Here is a 23777-nt window from a genome sequence, read left to right as displayed (position 1 = left end):
TTATAACAGTTATAAAGTTGTATACTTAAACTATTTTTTAATAATACACTCGTTCAATTTCGATGTAAAATGATTGCAAGTCTTTAAATACATATAAATTGCATTAAGGAAGTAAAAATCTGCCTAAAATATCATAGGATATTATTTAATTGTACAGTATTTATACTAGCAATCGATCGCTTTTACTTTTCTTTCAGAAAATATACACTTAGTTAAAAAACATAACTAAACTTGTGCGTACCACGGAATATAACTTATATATACACAAATGTTTAATTTAAATATCGCCAATTCACAATTTTCGTTATATTTCGAATTTACCTCTTATGGGTTATTGCATTACAAGAGTGTGAAATTGTAAGAAGTTGTATAGATGCCAACACATGAAATAACTATATGTTATCTACCTTAATATACCTACTTATAATACATTTGCAGGTGTGCATTAGTTTCCTAATAGATATAGAATATTCTAGACTAGACCTATACATTATTAACTACTTTGGTTGATGTTACATTATGAATATAATGCTAAATTAAGGTTAAATATAAATGACGAACAAAAGATCTTATTGCAGACTTATAGTCGGTTTGTTATTAAAGATTACTCTTTTATAACAAAAAAAAATAGATAAAAAGGGACTTAATAAATACTGAAAATGTATTGCAAAAGTTTCATTACAATTTCATTTCACAGATCATTTTTATACAATTATTTACAATTTTAAACGTATAAGTTTTACAGAAATCATGTCGAGGCAAGCGAGGTATGATTCATGGTACATATTTAAATTTTAAGTTTTACTCGATTTAATTTTAACGACAAATGTAAAAATGGTATAAAATAGTAACGTGAAAGATACTAAACATTGACATATAAAATAATTGATTCTAAAATTACTGTCGTTGATGGTGCCTCTTTAATTTACTTAAAATAGATAAAAATTATTTTCTAACTAAATTAAGAAGACAGTGAGATATATTTGTACTACTTTGTAACGTTAATTATTATAACGTTATATACTATTTTAATTAAGAATTAAAGTTCAGTGGTAAGTTCGTCTTGAGGTCGCCTCGTCATTTCAAATAATTCATCTTCGAGCCACACACTTTCTCTTCTTACAATCGGTCTCCTCTCCCAGGGATCGGAGAGTGTGATTGTCTCTTTCTGTCTCTCCATTTGTGAATAGTTATCCTTCTCCCTCTCTATCTGTGAGTAGCTCGGTGGTCTGATGTCATTCCATTGGTTCCGGTTTTGCTCTTTGTCTATTGTATGGCTGTCAAATGATGTAGGCGAGTAAGATGGCGGCTTAAACGTTGAAAATGATTGCTGTGTCGTTTCGGAATCTGATTCCTGGCTCGGTGGTGTTGGTAGGAAATTCACAAGTTGACTTTGTTGCTGTTGAGTCACATTCATTCGGCTGTAACGTTTCAGTATTCTGTAGGGAAAGGAAATTTGATTAATTTATTTTTAGATATGAGGAAATATTTTACTTACATTGGTAACGTAACTTTAATAACGAGTACCCGTGTACAGTCAGCGTCATATAGATCGTAACAGACAAGATATGCAAATATATAGATACACCGAAAGTAATCAATTATATCGGTACAACAAAAGTCTTCAAATTAATAGATACATTCACCCTGCTCAAATACATCGGTACATACATAGCGTCAAATATATGAGTGTACATGCAAGGTTCCCATAAATATCGTAGCAGCCACAGCGTCATAAGTAACGAAGCAGTCAAGGTGTGCAAAAATATCGTAACATTTGACAAAATTGAACTCTATCTCTATATACTTGTGATACAATTTGGAATAAACTACTTCTGTTACATTCATTTGACACTTTGTATTAACATTATAGTTTGTCCGGAAAGTTCGATCTGATTTTCGATAGGACGGTTAGAATAGACTGTAGCTGAAGTGGATTCATTTTAGGATTCCCACCATTATCAAACGTCACAAAAAATTCTATTTTGTGAATAATTTCATTTCATTGGTTGAGATAAAAACTATTTTTTTAAATGTTAGCCAAAAATAAAAGACGTTTTAGGTAGTTTGTCTTTGCGGGTTTTAAGAATGGTATGCGCGGAAACTATACGTACAACTATTATCTAAATATGTGTGCGCGCCCACGCTGTGTGTCTCGGTGAACCTAATGTGTATTCATAACTTCAATAACATAGGTACAGTCACCTCCAATGGAGTGTAAGTATAATAAGTAGTAGTAAGTACTTTCGCACGAACAGCGGCGGTAGACGATATAAAGCGACGAATGGCAATCACTAGGTCAGTCGATGTGAGAACTTCGAGCGGGCAAGTCGTGTCGGTAGTTGAACGAGCCGCCTATGCAACGAATGCTACATAGAAGAAGAAGAAGAAGAAGAAGAAGAAGAAGAAGAAGAAGAAGAAGAAGAAGAAGAAGAAGAAGAAGAAGAAGAAGAAGAAGAAGAAGAAGAAGCAGCAGCAGCAGCAGCAGCAGCAGCAGCAGCAGCAGCAGCAGCAGCAGCAGCAGCAGCAGCAGCAGCAGCCACGTTCCGTCTGCCAACCTATCTTGGGAACTTATTGCGAAGATTCGTTTGGCTAAGCCAAATAAAATTTCTGAGTCTCTGCCTACCCCTATATGCAACAGGCGTGAAAATGTATATGTTTTTAACTTAATAGAATCGAAAGTTAAGGTTAAGATTTTCATCCTAAAAAATGTAACCCTTACTTCAGTGGTTTGATGCAAAGTGTCAAATGAAACAGAAGTACTTTATTCCAAATTGTATCACAAGTATATAGAGATAGAGTTCAATTTTGTCAAATGTTACGATATTTTTGCACACCTTGACTGTTTCGTTACTTATGACGCTGTGGCTGCTACGATATTTATGGGCACCTTGCATGTACTCATATATTTGACACTGTGTATGTACCGATGTATTTGAGCAAGGTGAATGTATCTATTAATTTGAGGTCTTTTGTTGTATCGATATAATTGATTACTTTTGGTGTACCTATATATTTGCATATCTTGTCTGTTACGATCTATATGACGCTGACTGTACAAAAACATAAGATACACATTGAATTTGGTGCATCTGTTCAGTTATATTAGTTTGACGCGCACAGTTGCTTTCTTAACGAAAGTTGAAAACGTATAATCGGTAGTTTGATTTCACCATGAGTCCTTCTTCACCTTATCTACTCTCCAATTTTCTTTAAAAAGGCTGGCTTTGCATCAACCAATCCACTGTTTGTTGCAAATATCTATTGAGTATTGTAGTAGTCGTATACCATCAGAGTACCTGCTGCTTTAAGCATTTAAAATAAATCTGAACAAATTGGTTACCGTTCCGCCCAACTAGCGAGTCTCGGCCACTCGTCTGGCACGACCGGTACCTGCTGCTTGTTGAGCAGTATGAGCAGCTTGGCCAAGTCGCTCAGCACGCAGCTGCAACGTAATTAATATTAGAACTGCTGGAAATAACTTCGGCATGCGCACAGCTTCGCCGTATTGCACGTTTATGGACTTGTAATGCATTCGAATGGTAAGAACATTAATTCGCAAATAGCTTTTAGCTACTTAAAATGATTTAAGCTTGTACAATCAAGTTGCACTCTCCTTAAAATCCTTTCAGATTTACACAACTGTCAAAACGTTGTTCTTTAATTATAATTAGAATTTCACTAATATATTAGTGAAATTTTGTTTAAAATGTTCTTTACTTTTAAGTTAGTTTTGAAATAAATGGTTGGTTGCTTTATTGTTTAGCAACTCTTTGGTGCGGATATCAACGGGTATCGGATAGCAGTGGTCTGGTCACGGTCACATATTTCTTGTAAAAAACTTTTATACCTGTACGCCATAGCTGCGTCGTTGTTGCCTAGTTGGTAAAGCTCTCTCACTTGATGCCGCGTGTGGTTCAGGATTGCAAGTAAAGTGAAAGCGTGTGGCTGGAACAAAATGTTATAAATGCATATTTATTAATTGAATAACTAAATTGGTGGAAACAGAGAGGACAATTGAAACCTGAATTTTTAACGGTCCTGCAAAATACATACTTTATACGTTAGTATGATTATTGATCGAAAGAAGTATTCTATTGGTAAGAGTTTATTTTATACAAAGTAACTTGATCTTTTAAATATTAAAAATCAAAACGAAACGTGGAAAATCTTAAAGTGTTATAAAGATTTCAAAATACATCGGGTGTGATTGAAATCGCTCACAGAAGCGGAACAAGACGAAAATAAGTTTTGACTTTGTAGCAAATGTTACATTGAGTTTAAGCACTAGTTTTGATTTGTATTACTTTTGTATTCGCTGCATTGTTATTTTATTTTAAGAATTTTAGTCATCTGTTCGAGAATCACTGCTGTCTATATAAGTTACATTGTTCTACACGCACACACACTCACAAACAATATGGAATTTTGTACAAATATATTGTATAGAAAGAATAGGTTAACACAAATCTAGTAATGTAATTGAGAAAATAATAATGCAATAAAACAAATGTGTGATGTAAAATAAATAAGAAAATAAACAAAAGAAAGGAACTTAAGGTTGAAGAAAGCGTGTAATTATAGTAGAATCATCATGTTTGTACAGAGAGACGGGTGGTCGGGCAAGTCACGATATTAAATCAAACTGGTTCCCTGACAGACGATAGGGGAGAGTGAAGCTGAGGTGAGAAGTGAGATTTCGAAAGTGGCAGACATCGTGTATCAGATGTCAACACAATGATACATTTCCCCACAACATAATCATGGTCATTTTACGGAACGTTAAGCCTTGTTAGCAAACGTGCTGCCAAGATGACGTAGATGTTAATGGTTCCTAGTTGTGACTATATATGTAAGCATTCATTACTTTTGAGTATAAAACAAAGGAAATCATGTATAATAAGATGACCATGGCAACATCAACTCAATAAACATCCCTACTGAGTGGCTCGAAGCCAACCTTAAGTTAGGAGTGACTAGGCTATAGTCGACCACGCTGTACCAGTACGGGTTGGTCCGTGGCAACGATTATTTTATGTGACAATGTTTTTAATTTTATTGTCATGTTAGTTTACAGAATTTGTGTAGATAGCTCCAACGGCATCCGAAGGTGGTTATTGCTCAAAATTTATTCTACTATTTATAATTTTAAAAACAAATAAAAGAAGACTATTGTTCTCCTAGCGGTATAGGTATTTAATGTGGTAAAACAATCTCAGGCGATTATATTTCCGTTAATCGATATTCGGTACCTTCATGGACTATCGCTTTGAAGGTATTCTACTGTCATAGCGGCTGACCGTTGTCGGTTCAATACACAACTGTTACATCGAAATTATGTTAATTTGTTTATAATTGATTCATCAACTTTATTAAAGATAATTACTTAGACAATTAAAATACTTTAAATTTGTAAACTTTTTAACAAATTTTTGGTGTACTGTTTAAAAAACGTGTGCATAAATGTAACGGACTGCATTTTGTTTGGTTTTATTGATAGGTTGTTTATTTTGTCTAATTAAGTGAGAATAATTTGATCCATTCATTTCTTCATTACATGTATTTATTAGTTTAATTTATTACAGTTTAATAAAATTACATTTGGTTGTGATCTCATCCAAATGCAATTAATCCTGTGGGAACGCAATAAAGTTTTGTAGTACACTTAAATGGCACTTAAAACTCAAGAGTCGACGACTATCACGAGAATATTACTATTAAGATTTTTAAGCCATGCTCACTTTAATTGCATAATGTTAATTATGTTTTTTTATAAATAGAAATGTTATTTTGCCAAGGATTTTGTTTAATAAGGGAATATATACTTGTAAAGGAATAAGGCTCGTGAAATTATAAATATTAAATGGAGCGTACATTTAGTAACTGATAATGACTAATTCAAGCGTTGCTGTTTTTGCATATGACGCAGTAATATGAACTAACAACGTATCATACTGGGGTGAAAGTAAGGATAAAAAACTAAAAAAAATGGGGAACTGTTGAACTTCATCATTGTAATAATATTATGTATATATTGTAAGTGTAAATTACCCGTAAACAATCGAGTTGCTTATGAAACTCTCTAAGTCGGGCGTCGTCGTCGTGCTGGGCGAGTGGTGGTAGAGGTTGAGGCTGCGCACGCGCCTGGCAGCGACCGCGACACCGCGCGTACGCTGCGCCTGCCGCGACCAGCGCAACGCAGAGTATTGCGCCGCACGTCCCGCCCACTAACACCTGAACAAATCACAAATTTAAAAGAATTAACATATGAGTACTACAGTGGCAGATTTTATATTGCGGGCCCGGTTGCTAAGGGTCTCTAGCGTCATGAAAGCAATAAATTGTACGTGAAGTTAATAAAGTAAATAAAAAGTAACGTGCATGTGGTTATTTAAAACACACCTTATCTAAGCTTAATGTTACGCCTCGAATTGAAAACACGCGATATCGCATTGCTGCCGTTTTGAAATTCGTCATGCGGCTTGTGTTATATTTCTTAAATAAACACTCGTTTAACTTACGTTTTAAAGTACAATATGTAAATGGTATTACGACCATCCTGTGAGTTAAAATCTTGTATGAGATCTCTTATTTTTTTATGTTCATTAAAACCGCTTTCACAAAATTCTAGGAAGAGAGCTACCTCGAGCGATGCGAGCGATGGTGCTATTCTACAAAATCCGGACACAAAGAGAGCAAACCCGTGTTGTGTCCGGGTTTATCCCGGGTGCGATTTTTTGTTTCCAAAAAATAAGCAACGAATATTCCGTTAATATGCTTAAAAACGCATAATTTTTTGGGAACAAGCCCATAAATACGCCGAAGGTTTGTAGTAATTTTATTTAGGTTTTGAGTGCATCGATACAAAAGAAGAATACGCTTAAAAAAGAAAAAGAATTTTGTCTGCAGCAAGGAACCCTATAATTTAGAATTCAGGTACGCTAATGACTAACGCTTCGGACGTTATAAGCTATAGAAAATGCCTCATCGGAATGGAAGAATGAATAATTGCGAGAAAAGACAGTAATTTTCTTTGCTTATTTAAATACTTATACACATTGACATTAAAAAAATATATGAAATAACAAACTAAATCGTTTTTAAAATATATGATTATATTTCATTAATATGTTGAAATGATTGCAAGACTCTTTTACAATTCCATTTCACCATTTTGATAAAAATAAGAAGCTGCGTTATAATCACATTTCATAAATAGATAATTTAAATACATCTAAGAAGACAATAATAAAGTTGCTAGACAAATTGAAGAGGCTTGATAAAATTTTTATGTTTGTGTTATTTTGATATTCTGTGAGACGTGACTTGAATGCCATGTTTGCAAGTGAGCTATAAAGATTCCCGCACAGCGACCGGTTGTAGTTTCGTGAGTCACGATCGACCACCATAGGGAGGATACAGTTTTAGATATTTGGCAATTATGTCACATCTCTTACAGCTTGCAATAAATACTTCAATGAGTTCGTATGATTAAGATATTGATAAAGAGGATAAATAGATTCGACAGGACACGTATTTAAGATATGATTATTTTCGGATTTTATTATTATAACATTTGCTTTAAAATATACTATGATAAGTCTCATTTATTTAAAAATAAAAGGTTGGTATAATTAGGAAAATTAAACTACATTCAAACACAACAAAAAATGTGACTACTAGGGTAAACATTGTGTTTTGTTTACTCTAGAACAGATTCTGTTCCTGATAATTTAACCTAAACAATCATAGTTTTCAAATGCATTTCTATAATGCACATATGGCGGGCATAGAGTAATAGAGTTAGTTTCGTTATTTCGTAAAGGCGTGCGGATAAACGATAATATTGCCTCACGTGTAGCGCATCAAAGCAAAGCATATGTTTACGATGCGGCCGCAGCAGTAGGCAATGGCCTGACCCCGTTTTAAAACATAAAAATGTTTTATAGTCTATGCTCTATCTATGGACATCGAGTTTTAATTTTTTTTTGTATGACACGTTCCACTCGTTTAGATATCTGGATACACGTGCGTTTTAAAAAAAAGAATTGCAAACGTGTTTTCGTAAAATGTTCGCAGTTTGTTTATAGCTGTTAGATAAAGCATGAAATATTGTAGTTAATAAATAAAGTTTGTGAACTTTAATAGTAAACGAATAATATAACTTAGTTTTGTACGGTTTTTATAAAATCATTAAAGATTAAATAACATGATTTAAAAGGCGGAAAAAAGTTGGGTCTACCCTACCAATGTTGACAAATATTGCACAAATTACACATTTAAAAATCCTTGAACATTTTCACGCTTACAATCCACACATCACTGCTCCAAATGAAAACAGATCGTGTAAAAAAGATCTGTCCAGATGTAATAATGCTATTTTCTTAGAGTAGGTGTAAATAAGATACGATACCTCATTGTAAGTGTTAGCGGGATAGCAAACACGTCCCATTAGGTGGTCATCATGTGCCCAGGCCTCGCGAGTGCCGGGCGGGCAGACGCGTGTGCAACCGCCACCCGGCCACACGAGCAGCCGCGCGCATCGCACACAACCGTCCGCACCACACCGCACGCACTCCGATCCGCAACCTATGACACAGATACATGAATTAAGAATGGGATTAAAGTAATATTTTGGTTTCTTAAGTATATTATGACAAAAAAAAAATAGAAAAGGAACAATTTAATCTGGAGTTGCTAAGGGAGAAATCAATATTAAGCTAATTATTTGGGTAACATAAATAACTCTACAGAAGTAAAATTCTACAGACATTATTTAAAGAATGATTGTATTGTGTATTGTTCTTTGCGCAACAAAAGTTCAAATTAAAATCATTAATTAATAACTGTTTTCTGAAATAAAATTTGGAAATTTGGAGAATTATAGAACGTAGTTCAATTTCAATATCAGTTAGGTAGATAATTGGATTGAACTTCTCTGAGTCAAGTATTTTCCTACGTAAAAACTCAAATATCCGAAGTATTTAGGATGTATGCACACGGTATTGTAATCAGACACAGTTTTGGGCATTTTTCACACGGGAGCGACGTCTATGTCGGAATTTCTATGCAAATGTATGACTGTAAGGTATTTACGGCTCTGTACTGGTGCAACACTAAATCGTTAGCGACATTTCAATTCAATTTGGGTCTCAATACCGATTGACTCAATACCGACTGTAAAAAATATGTCATCACATACCGATGTGATGACATATTTTTTACAGCAAAACGAAAGTCTAGTCAATCGATCAGAAATGTTAAGTTTTAACAAGTACAGTAGCGAGTCAACATGCATCTAATTACTAAACTAGCTAATTTCTGTACTTGCTGAAGTGTACATTTGGCTTAAGGTAGAGTAGACGTAAATGTCACAATGATTATGCAATAGCTATTCTAATGTCTGACAAATTGTTAAAAACAAAGGAATATCGTAAGCATAGAATTATTAGAGCTTAACTTAACGCTTAAATATGAATTAATTATTTATTGCGAAACAAGTTATTATACGTTGCTCATATTAGGCATTATATAATTTACTGTATAATATTATAACATTTATTGAATATTCATGATTTAGTATTGGTGTTTTAATAAAAAATTGCTTGAAACGAAATGGAAAAATAAAGAAACCTCTTCTGAAATCGAATAATGTATTTAATGTTTTCAATGTTACTATACTGTTAATGTCAACGTGACAAACTGTTCGCCACTGTTGGCACTTCGGATACAAGAGTTTTCTTGTTGTAAGCGTGCCAAATCAAATACTGGGTGCTTTAGATGTCTAGATTAAACCTATCGTTGTCCGTCCCTCAGTATGAATGAAGTAGTTTGTTATAATATTAGCGAGGAATATATTAAAGTGATGTAAGTATTTGTAAAAGCGTGAAGCTATTGGCTAACACCTTCCGACTTCACTTACATAATCAACTTCCTATATATTGACCAATAAAGTAGTTCAAAATGTTTAAAGACAAATAAATCACTCCGAAATGGAGCATTTGGACAGAGTCTTTGCCTTATAGTATATTAAATTGTTTGCGCAATTTAAAATATTTCAACGACCAATTTCGGTGTCAATTATCCAATTCAAATATAGAAATTAATGTCAACTGTCACATAGCAAGAAATGTTGGGACACTTACTTATAGACAACTAGTAAACAACAGGATGATGTGTGACGGCAAAAATAAGATTATAAAATTACAAAATATAAATACCACATTTTACTTTTTTTTTAATAAAATGAAATAAAATTGGTTTGGAATTTAAATTCTTGGTGGTCTTTAGTTAATAGTCAATTTTTAGCCGTTGTTGTAAAAAGTACCGAGAGAAAATACTTTATGGAATAAAGTTGGAATCAAATCATCATCATCAGATCTATACGTCCCCACCGAGGGGCTCGGAGCCTACCCCAAGTTAAGCGTGATTAGGCCATAGTCAACCACGCTGGCTAAGTGCGGGTTGGTTGACTTCACACATATATTTTAATTTCTTCTCAGACATGTGCAGGTTACATCACGATGTTTCCTTCATCGTAAGAACGTCTTATAAATGTACATATGTAAATCGGAAATCGAATGTGTTTTACATTAGTACATGGTGGGATTCGAACCCAGGACCTGCAGATTGCAAGTCAAGTGCTTGACCCCTAAACCACCGACGCTCAATCAAATAACTATGTGAAAAGTTAACATTACTCTTTCAAAGTATGACGGTAAGGTTTGTTAAGTTCATTGTGTAAGTAAGATTCGTTTTCGACGCTTTCCCTTTGGAAAGCGCGCGCAATATGCCATTAGTATGCCGGTGTTCAATTAACGGGACTGACCGATAGAAATTTACTCTTACAACTTTAAAACACTTGATACAATACTAGGAGATTGGTATAATCATACTAAATTAAAGAAATAATTTGAGGACAGTTCTATATAAACAAAACATTTTTATAACTGTTTACCACTAAATTATAGTTAATGTTTTTAAATCGAATTTATTACTTACATTGTAATTTAAATTAAATTTGTACAATCAGTGTAAAATAATGTGGATTATTTGTTAAGACCTTCAATTTCAAGGTATGAAAGTCACATTTGTGTAAATATTTACAGCTTAATGTGTCCGCCATTGTTAAGCTATTAGCCGATCTTTATGGGACTGCAATGAAGAATTTTTTTTGTTAAAATTTCAATTTAGTATAACTGTGACAACCGTGACTTACCAAATAAGGTTTTTTAAATAAACAAACTATTTGTATTCATACGATATTGTTATATAAATCTCTAATTTAACCTCTTTAAAACTAGATGAAACTATTTCTAATGCCATTGCTCTCTTAAAAAAAAACATGCGCGTCACTCTCATAGATTATTCATCGCACAGACTGTCAACTTCTCACGTGTTTCACGTATTTGTGATATTTCTTCGACGCATCTGTTTTTGTGTTTGCACATGGATATAGGCACCGTTACGTGAGATTAAACGACAACAGATTGTGTAATCGCCAGTAGATCTTTATACCTATAACTTCTGAAAATGAAGAGTCTAGCTATTTTTTAGCATATTTTTTATTTCTCATAAACTCATTTGATGTTATCTATAACTGAATCCTATTTTTGATGTGTATGTTTTGTGACAAAAATTTACTATGTTGGAAGAATAATATCTTTAACTATTACCAAGTAATCAAAGACGTAGATTTAAAAACTTTCACGTCCGTTATACCGTAGTAAACTGTGTAGACTCATGTCTCAGGCTTTACACATGGACTTTCCGAAAGTTACTTATTCTACTAGTGATGTCAACATATTTCGATTTGTTAACAGACTGTGTAATCATTACTTATCTTGGATGTGAAGTGATTTTAGGTTAAAAGTTATAATTAACTCTCAAATGATCTATTGCGTGCTTGTATAAGAAAAAGCATTGTCTAAATAACACAAGAGAAAAATCACAAATACTTATAAAATTAAGCAATCTTTATGATTGCAAAGAGATAATTTTAACAACAATATTAAAAATACATATTAAAAATATACGAATACTTCAAACCTATTTATTTCCCAATAAAAGTAAGGTAAAGCAGTCGTAGTTAATAAAACACACGATTTACGAGAATTAAAATAGTGTTGATTACGTTAATTTATTTAATTTAGTCCTTGGTTGTACAGTTTCTGTATTTTTGTATACGATAAAAGTTTTTAATGAAAACATAAAACGTATTATGCAATCAAATTTATTCCTGAACGGAATGTTAATTCTTTGTACCATAAAGTGTGTGGTAAGAGGTTTGTATCTAAAATCCTTATTTGGATGTGCAGCGAGACTTACTCAGAATTAATTTTGAACCGTATTAATGTATTTATTACAAGTTACAGTACAATTACTACGTCAAAATGATTTCGGAACGAAAATATAGTCATAAATATTTTATACAATAACATAGTTTGATAATAAGATTTATGTGATATCCGTAAACGGCGAATATTTTGTTATTCATGTATTTTAGGCCAATCAGATATGCTTTAGTTGAAAAGGAGATAAAAAAGACACAAAAAGTATTTATAAACAAAACAGGTAGACAAAATGTGTTAGTAACGGCATCAAAGTCGACGTACACTTTCCATCATAATACCGTTAACCCAATTGCCTAGGTATTTCATAAAAAAAAATCTCATTTGGAATCCTTACCATGAGCGAAAGTTCAAAAATACCATATCTAATTAAATTCGTTACACTTACATTAATAAGTAATGATTTGTTTTTATTCTATTCACGTACACAAACTTAGGTGAAGAAATCTAACGTACTAACAGTGAGTTTCCGAGACTTATGTCGTCTTTAATATTCTTTATATAAACGTCATATGTTTGTAACATAACCGTTAACAAAACAGATTTTGAACGAAGATTTTGGTTTCAGAAACCCACGATAACGGTTCTAGAGTTTGAAGTATGCACAAATATCACAAGAAGGATTGAACATCCTAATTTATTTATTCGCCATGAGTTCTTCCAAAGAGAATCATATGGATTACAAAATGTTTCTGTACTAGTATTTTGACAGTGGAAATCCACAATGAGAGGCAAAGTAAGACGTGATCGTACTTTATTGGTGTCGAGGACGTCACTTTACCTATCGGGGAATACGATATTATTGTGGATGCCACTCTTGACTCACTTTTATGACACAAATGTTACAGTAGATAGATTCTCGTTATATTACCAATAAGTGAGATATAGGAATGTGATATTGTATCGATATAAGAAGCAATAAGAATAAAGGTCATGGGAATACAGCCTTTAGTTATGAAATATCGGCGAGGTGTTTATACGCACCGTTTAAAGTTTAGTGCGTGATGAGAAATCTACTCATAAAATGATAAATATGAAAAAGTAGCAAACAAATATCACCAAAGAATTTATTACTAGGTTTTATACTTAATCTAGCAATGAATGACAAGAAATAGTTTGGAGAAAGGTATTTAAGCAAAGGGAATTCTAAAGTTCGATTCCTAACTTCATAAAATGACATTTTCTGTGACGTCACATATCTGTTGTCATAATAGTAACATGAACGGAGTCCTTAAATATGATGAGGATGTGTGATGTTTGTCATGGGGTATGTAAGTGGGTATGTTTTTTGTAAAAATATAGAGGGACTCACTCACGTGTATCGTTGAGTGGAGGCGGTGCGTCTGCGGGGCGCAGCTGAGCGTGCGCTGCCGTCGCCGTGGCTAGCAGCGCCAGCGCGAACAGCGCCGCTGACGGCATACCGCTCACTTCACCATTGCGTATCTGTGCTGCAAAATAATACTTTATAATAATCATATAACTAACGAGTATGTCATTGATGGAAGAGGAGCTTGCTTGCGTAAAAAGTAAAAAAAATATGAGGTATAAAAAGGTTAATATGGCTTGTTTAATTTGATTGAAGGCATCCAAAATCCAATTTTATTCACGCGCCTCCTAAAACCTCAGATTTAAATTTGAAAGTAACAGCAACATTAAAACGGTCCGAAGAATCGTTAAAATTTGGTTTAAATGATTTATGTCGTAAAGAAAATTGTGAACTCAGCTGAATTGCATTTGTTTATTTGAAAATAAATCTTATGGACCATTGCGTAAAGGTGTACATTTTGTTTTTATTAAGTCTGAAGTTATTGAAATCAATTAATCATTGGAAAAGTTCAAATGATGCGAGTTATTTCCAGTTCTCAAGACAGTCTTCTATCAGACTTCGTACACTATCGTATTAACAAAAGTTACATGTGTCCGCGACGTATGTTTTCGAGATAGTATCAAATTTGCAGGGCTTGTTTAGGTTTGATTAATTTACATATTTTTTATACGCAAAAGTGACCAATGATACAACAGGGTATCTGATGTCACTGCTATCTACAATGGATAGGGGAGGGTAGCCAGGAAAAGAATTCAGTGATTATAGTACCGTAGATAAAGTGTTCACAAATAGTTAAAGAGAACTACTGATTTTTGTAGTAACTCGTAATAATTTCACGAGATAGTTACCATTGATTGATAAGTACGTCCACGAGTGTTGGCGTAGATGTATTGATTATGAGATTATACAACGACGTGCTCCTTTTTAGTCTGCTTGGCTATATCATGATCAAAGCATTACAAGAGTTTCTCCAATGAAAACGTGAGTGAAAGTGTAATATTATTCATCAAGAGTTGTCAATGGGCGTTACTATACGCAAGGACGAATAAATTAAAAGTAAAACAAGTCTTTCTATTACATGAATGGACACTTTAAATGTATTATAGTTGCCAAGTTTCGTTTCATGCTCATGCCTTTTATGGTCTAATAACATAGCTGTACTAGTTTCAAAAATTACGTAGTACATTTGCATTTTAAATTAATTACTTTCAAATGTTTGCAAAATATTTAAGTTCTTTGAGGATGTACTCAAATGTCCAATTTCGTAATGTAATTATAATTTGAATATTAAGTTGTAGTAATCTTTGAATTGCCTTTTTAGAATCAACAGTTTGATGTAATGATTAAAATTATTTGTTAATCCATTAAAAAGGACTTTTTGTTTCTCATCCTTCACACTTTTTAGAATGAAATATTCAAAATGCGAGTATCAAAATCAGAAGAGAAACAATTTTTCTGCTTATTAATGTTATAAATGCGAAATTTGGCATACATGAAGAACATAATCTGGAAGAAGTCGTAAGGTATTAATTATTTTTTTTATTCCGCGGGGACGAAGTTGCGGGCAGCAGCTAGTTTAATAATAAACTAGAAGTTTCAATGTTCATATAAAGTCTAGAATAATGTCTAGAATACAATAAAATCTTTATAAGGTTTCCTTTAAGGGAATTGTTTAAATAGCTATCGTATGATGTACGATGTGGGTCACACGGTCTGGCGAAGCGTTCACCACATAACAGTACTGACAGGACTGGTTTGCAAATCAGTTGACATTGGCATTCGATGGTCGACACCTTAGTCTAACAATACCCACGCAAACTACTGTAAACATTGTAAAGGGCAATACTGTGTTGCAATTATCAATTAATTTGAATATATTGTAAATAAAATAAATCACGCAAATAATAGAACCTTTATTAGTCATTTTTAGATCCGGATACGTCCTAACCGTAGGTCTCCATAGATGCAACACTGGATAAAAACTTTTTTTATCTGCTCTTTGTTTCGGCAGTTAAAGATAAATGGAACAATACTAATATGTTTCGTAATAAGTAGCCATAAAAGTTGATATTAAAATTGCACATAACAAATGTAATGTAAATACTTTGTCCGTATTATTCCAACCATTACGTTGGTCCTTGCTATTAAACAAGAGACATCAATTTATCATTACTGGTATTAATCTCAGTATATGTGTGTTATAATTCTAAGTCTACACGTACGACAAATGCTATGTTAGAACTTATAGATCTTCCAACACGACATTGTAGTGACTTGATTATTTATCAACTTAGACTTCTTTGTTAAATTTTTAAGAGTAGCAACTCATATAAATTAAAAAATATTGGGTACAAATGTATAAAATATTATAAATACATATGTTTGGATGTATGGATTCATGTTTGTTAGACCTACAGAACATCGTACAGATCTGGATGAAATTCTGTATAGATATGGAATACATATAGTCAACCAAATATTTTTTTTATAATTTCGCGCAAACGGAGTCGTGGGCGACAGCTATAATTAATAAGTAGTAACTACCGTATGTAAGTTTTGATTGTTGTTTCTTTTAACAATGAACTCGTATTTGTATTAGTGATCTGTTCAAAAAAAATTACAAACGGACCTTCTCAGATTCGACTTATTTATTCGTTATCATGACGTATTGTAATGAATTTCTATGTGTCGTATAATGTTTGTATCCAATGTCCTCGATACCACGTCTGAACCCGTTTTTGCTTTTATGTATGCGTTATCGGATTATAAAAGGGACTAAGTGTCCGTGTGAATGAATAAATCAACGAATGAATGATTGAATGGATACTAATTTATTGCGTACGTGCACGTATCTCATAAATGAATGAATAACTGAACTGCTCAGTTAGCATTTAAATAGTTAAAATAGCAAGACAAAAAAGTTTTTACTTTTTTTCACAATCTTTTGTTTATGTTTAGAAAAAATATGACAACTGTAATTGAATTTGTAATGAAGAATAATAAAACATTTTTATTTAATTCCTATAAATGTGTTTTTGTTCGATACATAATGAAGCCTGCATTGTGAGTGACCTTAACTGAGGTACAAGCTCAAAGAACCTTATGTTTGGAAGTCAATGCCGTTTTGTAAACACGATGACACATAGCACGGCATAACTGGTCTATAGTGTAAAGTTTTATCATCATCTCATTGCCTACTAAAGTTAACATTCATTATTTTTACATCTTACAAACGCGAAAGTTTAAATTAATTTACGGATGGATGATTATTACTATGTCTAAACGGACCACGCTTATATTAGGCTAAGATGTAGAACATAGTCTGGATGAACACATAGGCTACTAAAAAGTTTTTTTTTTAATTCTGCGCGGACGGAGTGATGTGCGACAGACAGCCTTTTATAATTTTGTAACTTTTATATTTTATACTTTGAATTATACAACTGAAGTTGGGTCGTTTGTCGACAGTTTCACGTCTTTAATATATAATGTTTATTGCAATTCTATTCTTATAATAGTTATGACGTGTTTATGGTGACGCGATACGTGACAAGGATTTGATTGTTTATTGTTTTGCGTCTATGCAAACCGGTGTCGTACAACTTGGTTGTGTGAATGCGTCACGACCAACTTTCACCTCGTATCACTGAACTTAAGGAACAACGTTGTACTCTTGCACGCTATTGCTACGTTTTCCCTTCTTTATCGTACTACCTACTAGTCATATACGAGTAACGTTTTTAATTTTTTAATATGTTTTTAATAAGAGGAGATATTGATGGCCAGTTTTTTTTGGAACGGAATGTTGATTTATTTTTTATTAAAGTTAACTGCGTTAATTAATCAAACTTTTTGTTTAGTTTTTTTCTAATACGATAAATTTTTAACGTTGTACGGTAGTGAAATTTAGAAGTTATGTACAAATTATTACAATTTAACAACATTATAAGAGTGGTTATTAAAATTGTTGGCAAACATAAATTGCATTAATTCTTGTCTGAGTAATTTGAGTAGATGTTGCGTTCGCCAAGTTGCTGGTTTATTTAGGTTAATGTCTTTAACGTGCTCTAATAGATTAATAATAAGATAATCTATACATAAATTAATAATTTAATTTAATAATTAAGTTGACAAAATGTACCTTTACGGTGCATCATTTGAGTTTTTAAATATTTTGAAATATATCACGAATTTAATATGAAATATTTAAGCGTACAATTACTTAAAAGTGAGGTAATAGATAACTTAGTCACACTTGGAACTGCGCCAACTTTAAAAGAGCTTTGGTAAGGAGGTGCAATTAAGTAAGTAGCGACAGCTTTATTATTATTCGAATAATGTATTTTATCGAGTAATATTTTTATACCTTTTAAAATAATTGGCGTGAACTCACCATGTTCGTTTAAATTAAATCTTAACCCATCATTTTAAATGCATAAAGTATCGTTGCTTAAGTTAAAATAGAAATTTTATTTATAGAATATTACTTACTACCGGTTGAAGTCTTCCTTTGAAAGTTTTTAACAATCTTTATTAGTTATATTTAGTCGCCCTATTTTATAACGTAAATACGCCCCTAAGTATTACTCCGGATGTGCCGCGGAGACATGCGGGCTCGGAGTACATTAAATATCCTGACAAAAGTTTGAAGACGTGCTTTATTAGTTTCATGAAATTCTATTGAATTAACTTTCTGTAAGTACTCGTGAATAAGTCTAGTAGTGTACAAAACACTCAAAACAGTTTAAAACGTCTTCGAGAAATGTTTTGTAACTAACAATACTAAATACAAATATAAAGCAGCGTGAATAAAAGTCATCGTACCATTTTTTTTTATTACCAAGGTTACCTTTACTAGCTGTCGCCCGCAACTCCGTCCGCGCGAAATAAACATAACTAAATGAGTAGCTTTGCCAAATTTCACCAAGATCTGTTGAACCGTTCCGGAGATACCTTCAAACATCCATCCATCCAAACATACGCATTTATATTATAATATAAGTATGATACTCGTAATTCGAATACCGACAAGTTTATAAGTTCACGTTTTCCATTTTTGCCAGTTCTTGTTTAACAATTCTAAAGTATTCTTCTTCAGTACTTTGATATTCATTGTCACCTACAGACTTCTTTTCCTCTCTCTTCTCCCCGCCTTCTTCACTGGCAGACTCCCCTACAGATTGGATCTCAGGCAGCTCGTCGCGATGTTTCAAATGGATCTCTTTCAGGCGCGCGTCCAAAATATGTTCACGTCTCGTCTCCCGATCATAAATTTGATGGACGAGTTGTTTATCGCGCTCATCTGGATACGTCATATTATCAGACAAATTAAGCAAATACGTCGTTCCTTGATCGTCACCTATCGCTACCATCTGTCCTTTTCTATGGGGCCTCAGTTTAGTCAGTCCATGTTTAGAGACTTGTAACGTTGCTACAGCTTCGTTAAAATTACGTAAAATATCCCAATAATAAAAGAATCCGCCTTCACATATGGCCATATAGCTAGAATGTCTTAGCGGAGCCCACGTGACATCGGTAACTTGGTTTCGGTAAGGTTTGGTGACTATTATAGGCGCCGTTCGCACCTCTTCGCTCCATATGCGAACGTTCCAATCCCCACATGTTATAAACATTCTTAACGTACACGGACTTCTATGAATCGCGCGGACCGGTCCCGTGTGCGCCTCCCAATATGATGTCAAGATCTCCGAGTGACTCCTTCCCATACGGTTCGCATTAATAACTAATCCAGACTCTGTCCCGCATAAAAATTTGGTTGGCAGTCCTCGATCAAACTGTAACGAGCTTACCCCTTCAGCATTAGACATATTAGGAGTTTCTCGTGGAGAAAATCTCACCGACATCGGCAATCTATCTATTGGTGTTGATAAATTTCTTGTATCCCACCAAAGGCAGTAGCCGTCTAATGAGCCTGTGAAAAACTCAGTATTTGTTCTAGTGTGTGTGAAAAGTAATCCAGATACAGGTCCAATGTGAGAATTGTAAATAGAACTTTTTGATATTGCATCATGACCTTTACGGATGTCGAATATATTAACGGTGCCATTTTCAAGGCCCGCTATCAATATTTCAGACTGTGCCGGGGAACACGCTAATTCCCAGCAAGGATATTCTGGTAGCAATTCGACAAGCGGTGCGGTTTGTCGTTGTATATCCCATATGGAGAAATAATTAGGTTTGCTCGACTTGTCGCCTATGATTTTTTGACAGTACGCAATGGCTAAACGAGTTGGTTGTTCGTTAGTCCATACAATGCATGAAACTGGTCGGGCATGAGGATCATAAAATGCGTTAGCGATTTGTAGATTATACTTTTCAACAGGAGGCTGAGGGGTCATATCAGCAAAATACGTTTGATACATATCTATGGCATTATTTTGATCAATATAATGTTCTACTTGGGGGTGAAGGCTAGTGACAGTGTTGACGTAACCGTCTTCGTGTTGTACGCGTCGTCTATACCTCGTTACATGATCTTCGTTGTACGGATGGACATCACGCGGCCAGCCACCTTCCGTATGATTTATGCCTTGTTCGTGAATAACCAATTCCTTTGTGTTCGCATCGTGTTCCGATTGCGGCATTGTCGCTTGCACCTCTCTGTGTACCGGGTTGCGGAGTATATACCGTCTTTGCTCTTCTTCGTTTGGATATATCGAGTATAATATTTGTGCGGGCACTGCTTGGAAAAGAGGTTGTCGTCCAAATTCTCTTCTCTTCTTTGAATATTCGTAACGTGATTTCATATATTTTGACATTTTTTGTTTGTAATTTTATTTGAATATGATTGCAATTTTAATATGTTTTGTAAACTTTCACAATTGCTTAATGTTTTTTTTTACTCAGGTAGGCTAAGAAATGAAGTATTAGCGATTTACCATATTCATAACCAAATTGCGGTATATCTATCCGGTGTTGCAAGCCTTAAGTGATTTTTTTATAATATTTATGTAATTTGGGGTTGTTAAAGATTGCGAAATGATTGTTTACGTTTCCTCGGCACACGACTGCCGCATTGTTCTTGAGTTCAACAGGAAGTGTCGCAAAACGTTCCAATGCGTATTGGAATTTTTGCGATTCATAAAACTTACATTTTTATTGTTTTTGCTTACCACAATGGAAATATTGACAATAGTAAGCATCTTTATTAATTCGTTAATGGCTTTATCTTATTTAAAAATAATTTATTGATGTATAAATTGTATTGTCATTTAAGTAAAATAAATGAAAGATATCTTACCGTTGAAAGGTAAATCCAACCTCCAATAAGAATGTAGGTACACCATAAAATATAACATCACATATTTACACTTCACTAATATCGTTCACAAAAATATAGATATTTGCCAGCAGGATCACTGCACTTTTCTTTTTAATTTACAAATATATTCGAAGTGGCTAAAGGTGCGCGCGCGCAGACAGACACAACCGCACCGAACGACGACTGACGCGTGACTGGCAAACGCAACTAGAAACGGAGTAAACGCGACGCGGGCGCATGTTATCGACAAGTAGAATAGGTACTAGGACTGGTTTGGTTCGTACGTGTTCTACCACTGATGTAGTGACTGATGCCTGTAGGTTTTCTATTGACGGCTGTACTATGTAGTAACTTTAGCATAAAAACTATGGCCCTTTACGGCAAAACCTGGTTACTATCTTCCACAGAAGAAATTCCGACGACCTTGCGGTACCATCTAGTTGCTAAACATGAGGACATTTTTATCCGGTAACAATTTACTTTATCGATTCGTCATTTGTTTCCTTTAAATTAAGGTCAATAGAAATTAGTTAGTACAAGAAATGAGGTAAAGTTGACACTACAAATAATTTTAGTGGAATGAAATGACGTTAGAAATTATTTTATATATTAACTAGCTGTAGCATGTGACTCCGTCTTCGCGAAATTAAAAAAAACGTAATAAGTAGTCTATATTCTACATATATGCTAAATTTCGGCGAGATCCGTTCTGGACATACCACCTAACAAACATCCATCCATCCATCTTAATATTCGCATTTATATCAGTAGGATTTAAAGAAAATGTTGAGGCTAGTTCGTAATGTCGCAGCCGTCCTACATTACGAACTAGCGGTCAGGGTTGTGTCAAGTGATCAACGAAAGCCCTAATTGAGTTTTGTCCACTTTTAAAATTAACATAAATATTTTGTGTAAGTGGAACACATGACCTATTTTTTATCGTTTGCTTTATTATAACCGTAGCCTTAATTGCTAAAACACCTGTAATATAAATGTTATTTCTCACTCTTTAAATAATTAAATAAGAATATTTCGTCCGTAGAAATAAATAATAAATTTTATGTGTACAAGGCAATAAGCTACCATGGTAAGCAAGGGTGCCACTAAAGAACAACTTTTGATGTCATTTCAGCTATTTCCATGCTTCCTATGGCATTCTATAAATTTACTTTATTTAAATTTCCTAATATTTTATTTGTTTTTGTGCCTTAACACATTCTTCCTAATAACCGCATTTCTACGCTAATAACTTTACGCATAACGATGATAAGCAATTACAGAAAGTTAATTCTCACGACCCCGCTTATATTCTTGTTTCTAGAGCAACTTAGCTACATTACATTTATTTGACTAGTTAGTTTATTACACAATATTATTTACAATTTTTACGAGAAATTGACGTCATGAAATGTAGGCGTTATGATATTGTGCAGTAGTAGTACTTCATAGAAAATAATTTACTATAATCACATTTTTAAACTGATGTGGAGCGTTAAAGGTGTGAATATAGATTGAGACAAAAGGAGCAAACGATTAACATTTTAAGTTTATGTAATGAGGAGAATGACATTTGGAGGAATAGTTGGCTAGCATAAAAGTAAGAAGGTATACGAATTGCGTAATTCCTGATATGATAATGAAGTGACGAATGTTCTATAATACGAGATTTTGAAGACGTAAACACACACAACGGTGATGTCTTGACGTCACATTAATCGAAAACAGGGCGACGATGAGAGTGTAACAGTATTATATTAAAATACAAGCGTTTAATTGCGGTCAAGAGTTAAATGGTGTAATTGTTCATTAGACGAGCGATGGTCACAAACGCCGGCTGTTTGTCTTTATTACCAATTGACTTGAGACCTGGCCTCTAGACCGTGGCATTCGAACCATTAATGCTATTTAAAAATTAAAATGTAATAACTAAAAATATATATATACATCGAGTTGTTTAAGTTAAAATTAGGTTCGTTGTAAATAAAATTCTGGCTGTATCAAATAAGTCTTAGATTATAGATTTATTATTTGGTTTAAACTTGACCAAACTTATTCATGACGATCAAACTTACCTAAAACTTACACGATAGTCGATAGTCCTGCTGCTTCATTTATAACTTCTTCCCCAAGTTCCTGTATTTTATGTGGTCGTAATTACTTTATCTTTTAATTAACACGTTGCGTTATAACTATTTTAATACAATAAGTTTAAAGGAATATTTAAATACGTGTTTGATTATACGAGGTCAGCGCTAACAGGTTAGTGTCATTTGTCACGTTCAGAAATAATTAGTAACTGTTCATAAAACAATGATGGTTCACAGAAATTATTTGCGACAAACAACTAATTTGTTTAAGGAAACATACTTTATGACGTAATAGAAAATCTTAATAATATTATAAATGCGTATGTTTCGATGGAGGATGGATGGATGCTTGTTTCAAGGTATCTCCAAAACGGCTGAACAGATCTTGATGAATTTTGGTATACATATAGAACATAGTCTGGAGGAACTCATAACTATGTTTTCATAATCGACGAATATAATCCAAATACGACGGTGACGGAGTCGCAGGCGATAGCTAGTATGCTATACAAGTAAAATGCTAAACCATGCGTTGCCCGCGGCCGCGCCTGACGTATCGTGTCATCCACTCGCTAGTTCTATAGAACTCAATGAATTCTTTTCACTCACAATGAACAATGGTTCGTGCCAAAGAGACGATGTGCACGCAGAATGATGCTTTGTTAAATTAAATGTCCATAACATAATTTAGACACATTTTGATCGTTATATAACGATTTATAATTTTTACA

The 23777-nt window shown here is 33.7% G+C and overlaps 2 protein-coding genes across 3 annotated transcripts; both read right to left on the bottom strand.

Moving 5' to 3' along the window:
- Positions 1-52: 52 nt before the first annotated feature.
- On the bottom strand, positions 53-21141 carry T48 (FU domain-containing protein T48). 2 transcript variants are annotated; one of them, XM_013314036.1, is made up of 7 exons: positions 20939-21141; positions 13667-13798; positions 8414-8589; positions 6052-6234; positions 3851-3948; positions 3344-3445; positions 53-1439 (listed from the first exon to the last, which is right to left on the bottom strand). In XM_013314036.1, exons 1-7 carry the CDS (start codon positions 20994-20996, stop codon positions 1040-1042), a joined length of 1149 nt encoding a protein of 382 aa, XP_013169490.1. In that variant the 5' UTR covers positions 20997-21141; the 3' UTR covers positions 53-1039. The 2 variants fall into 2 exon arrangements, with proteins under 2 accessions (XP_013169490.1, XP_013169491.1); XM_013314037.1 differs by having other exon boundaries at positions 13667-13793.
- Positions 18610-20583, bottom strand: LOC106119146 (dynein intermediate chain 3, ciliary). The gene has a single exon (XM_013314035.1). It carries the CDS (start codon positions 20454-20456, stop codon positions 18711-18713), a length of 1746 nt encoding a protein of 581 aa, XP_013169489.1. The 5' UTR covers positions 20457-20583; the 3' UTR covers positions 18610-18710.
- Positions 21142-23777: the final 2636 nt, after the last annotated feature.

The sequence above is a fragment of the Papilio xuthus genome, unplaced genomic scaffold (assembly GCF_000836235.2).
Source record: "Papilio xuthus unplaced genomic scaffold, Pxut_1.1 DF827542.1, whole genome shotgun sequence".
Lineage (NCBI taxonomy): Eukaryota > Metazoa > Arthropoda > Insecta > Lepidoptera > Papilionidae > Papilio > Papilio xuthus.
The sequence above is the reverse complement of the archived record's forward strand: the minus strand, read 5'-3'. Positions and strand labels throughout refer to the sequence as shown.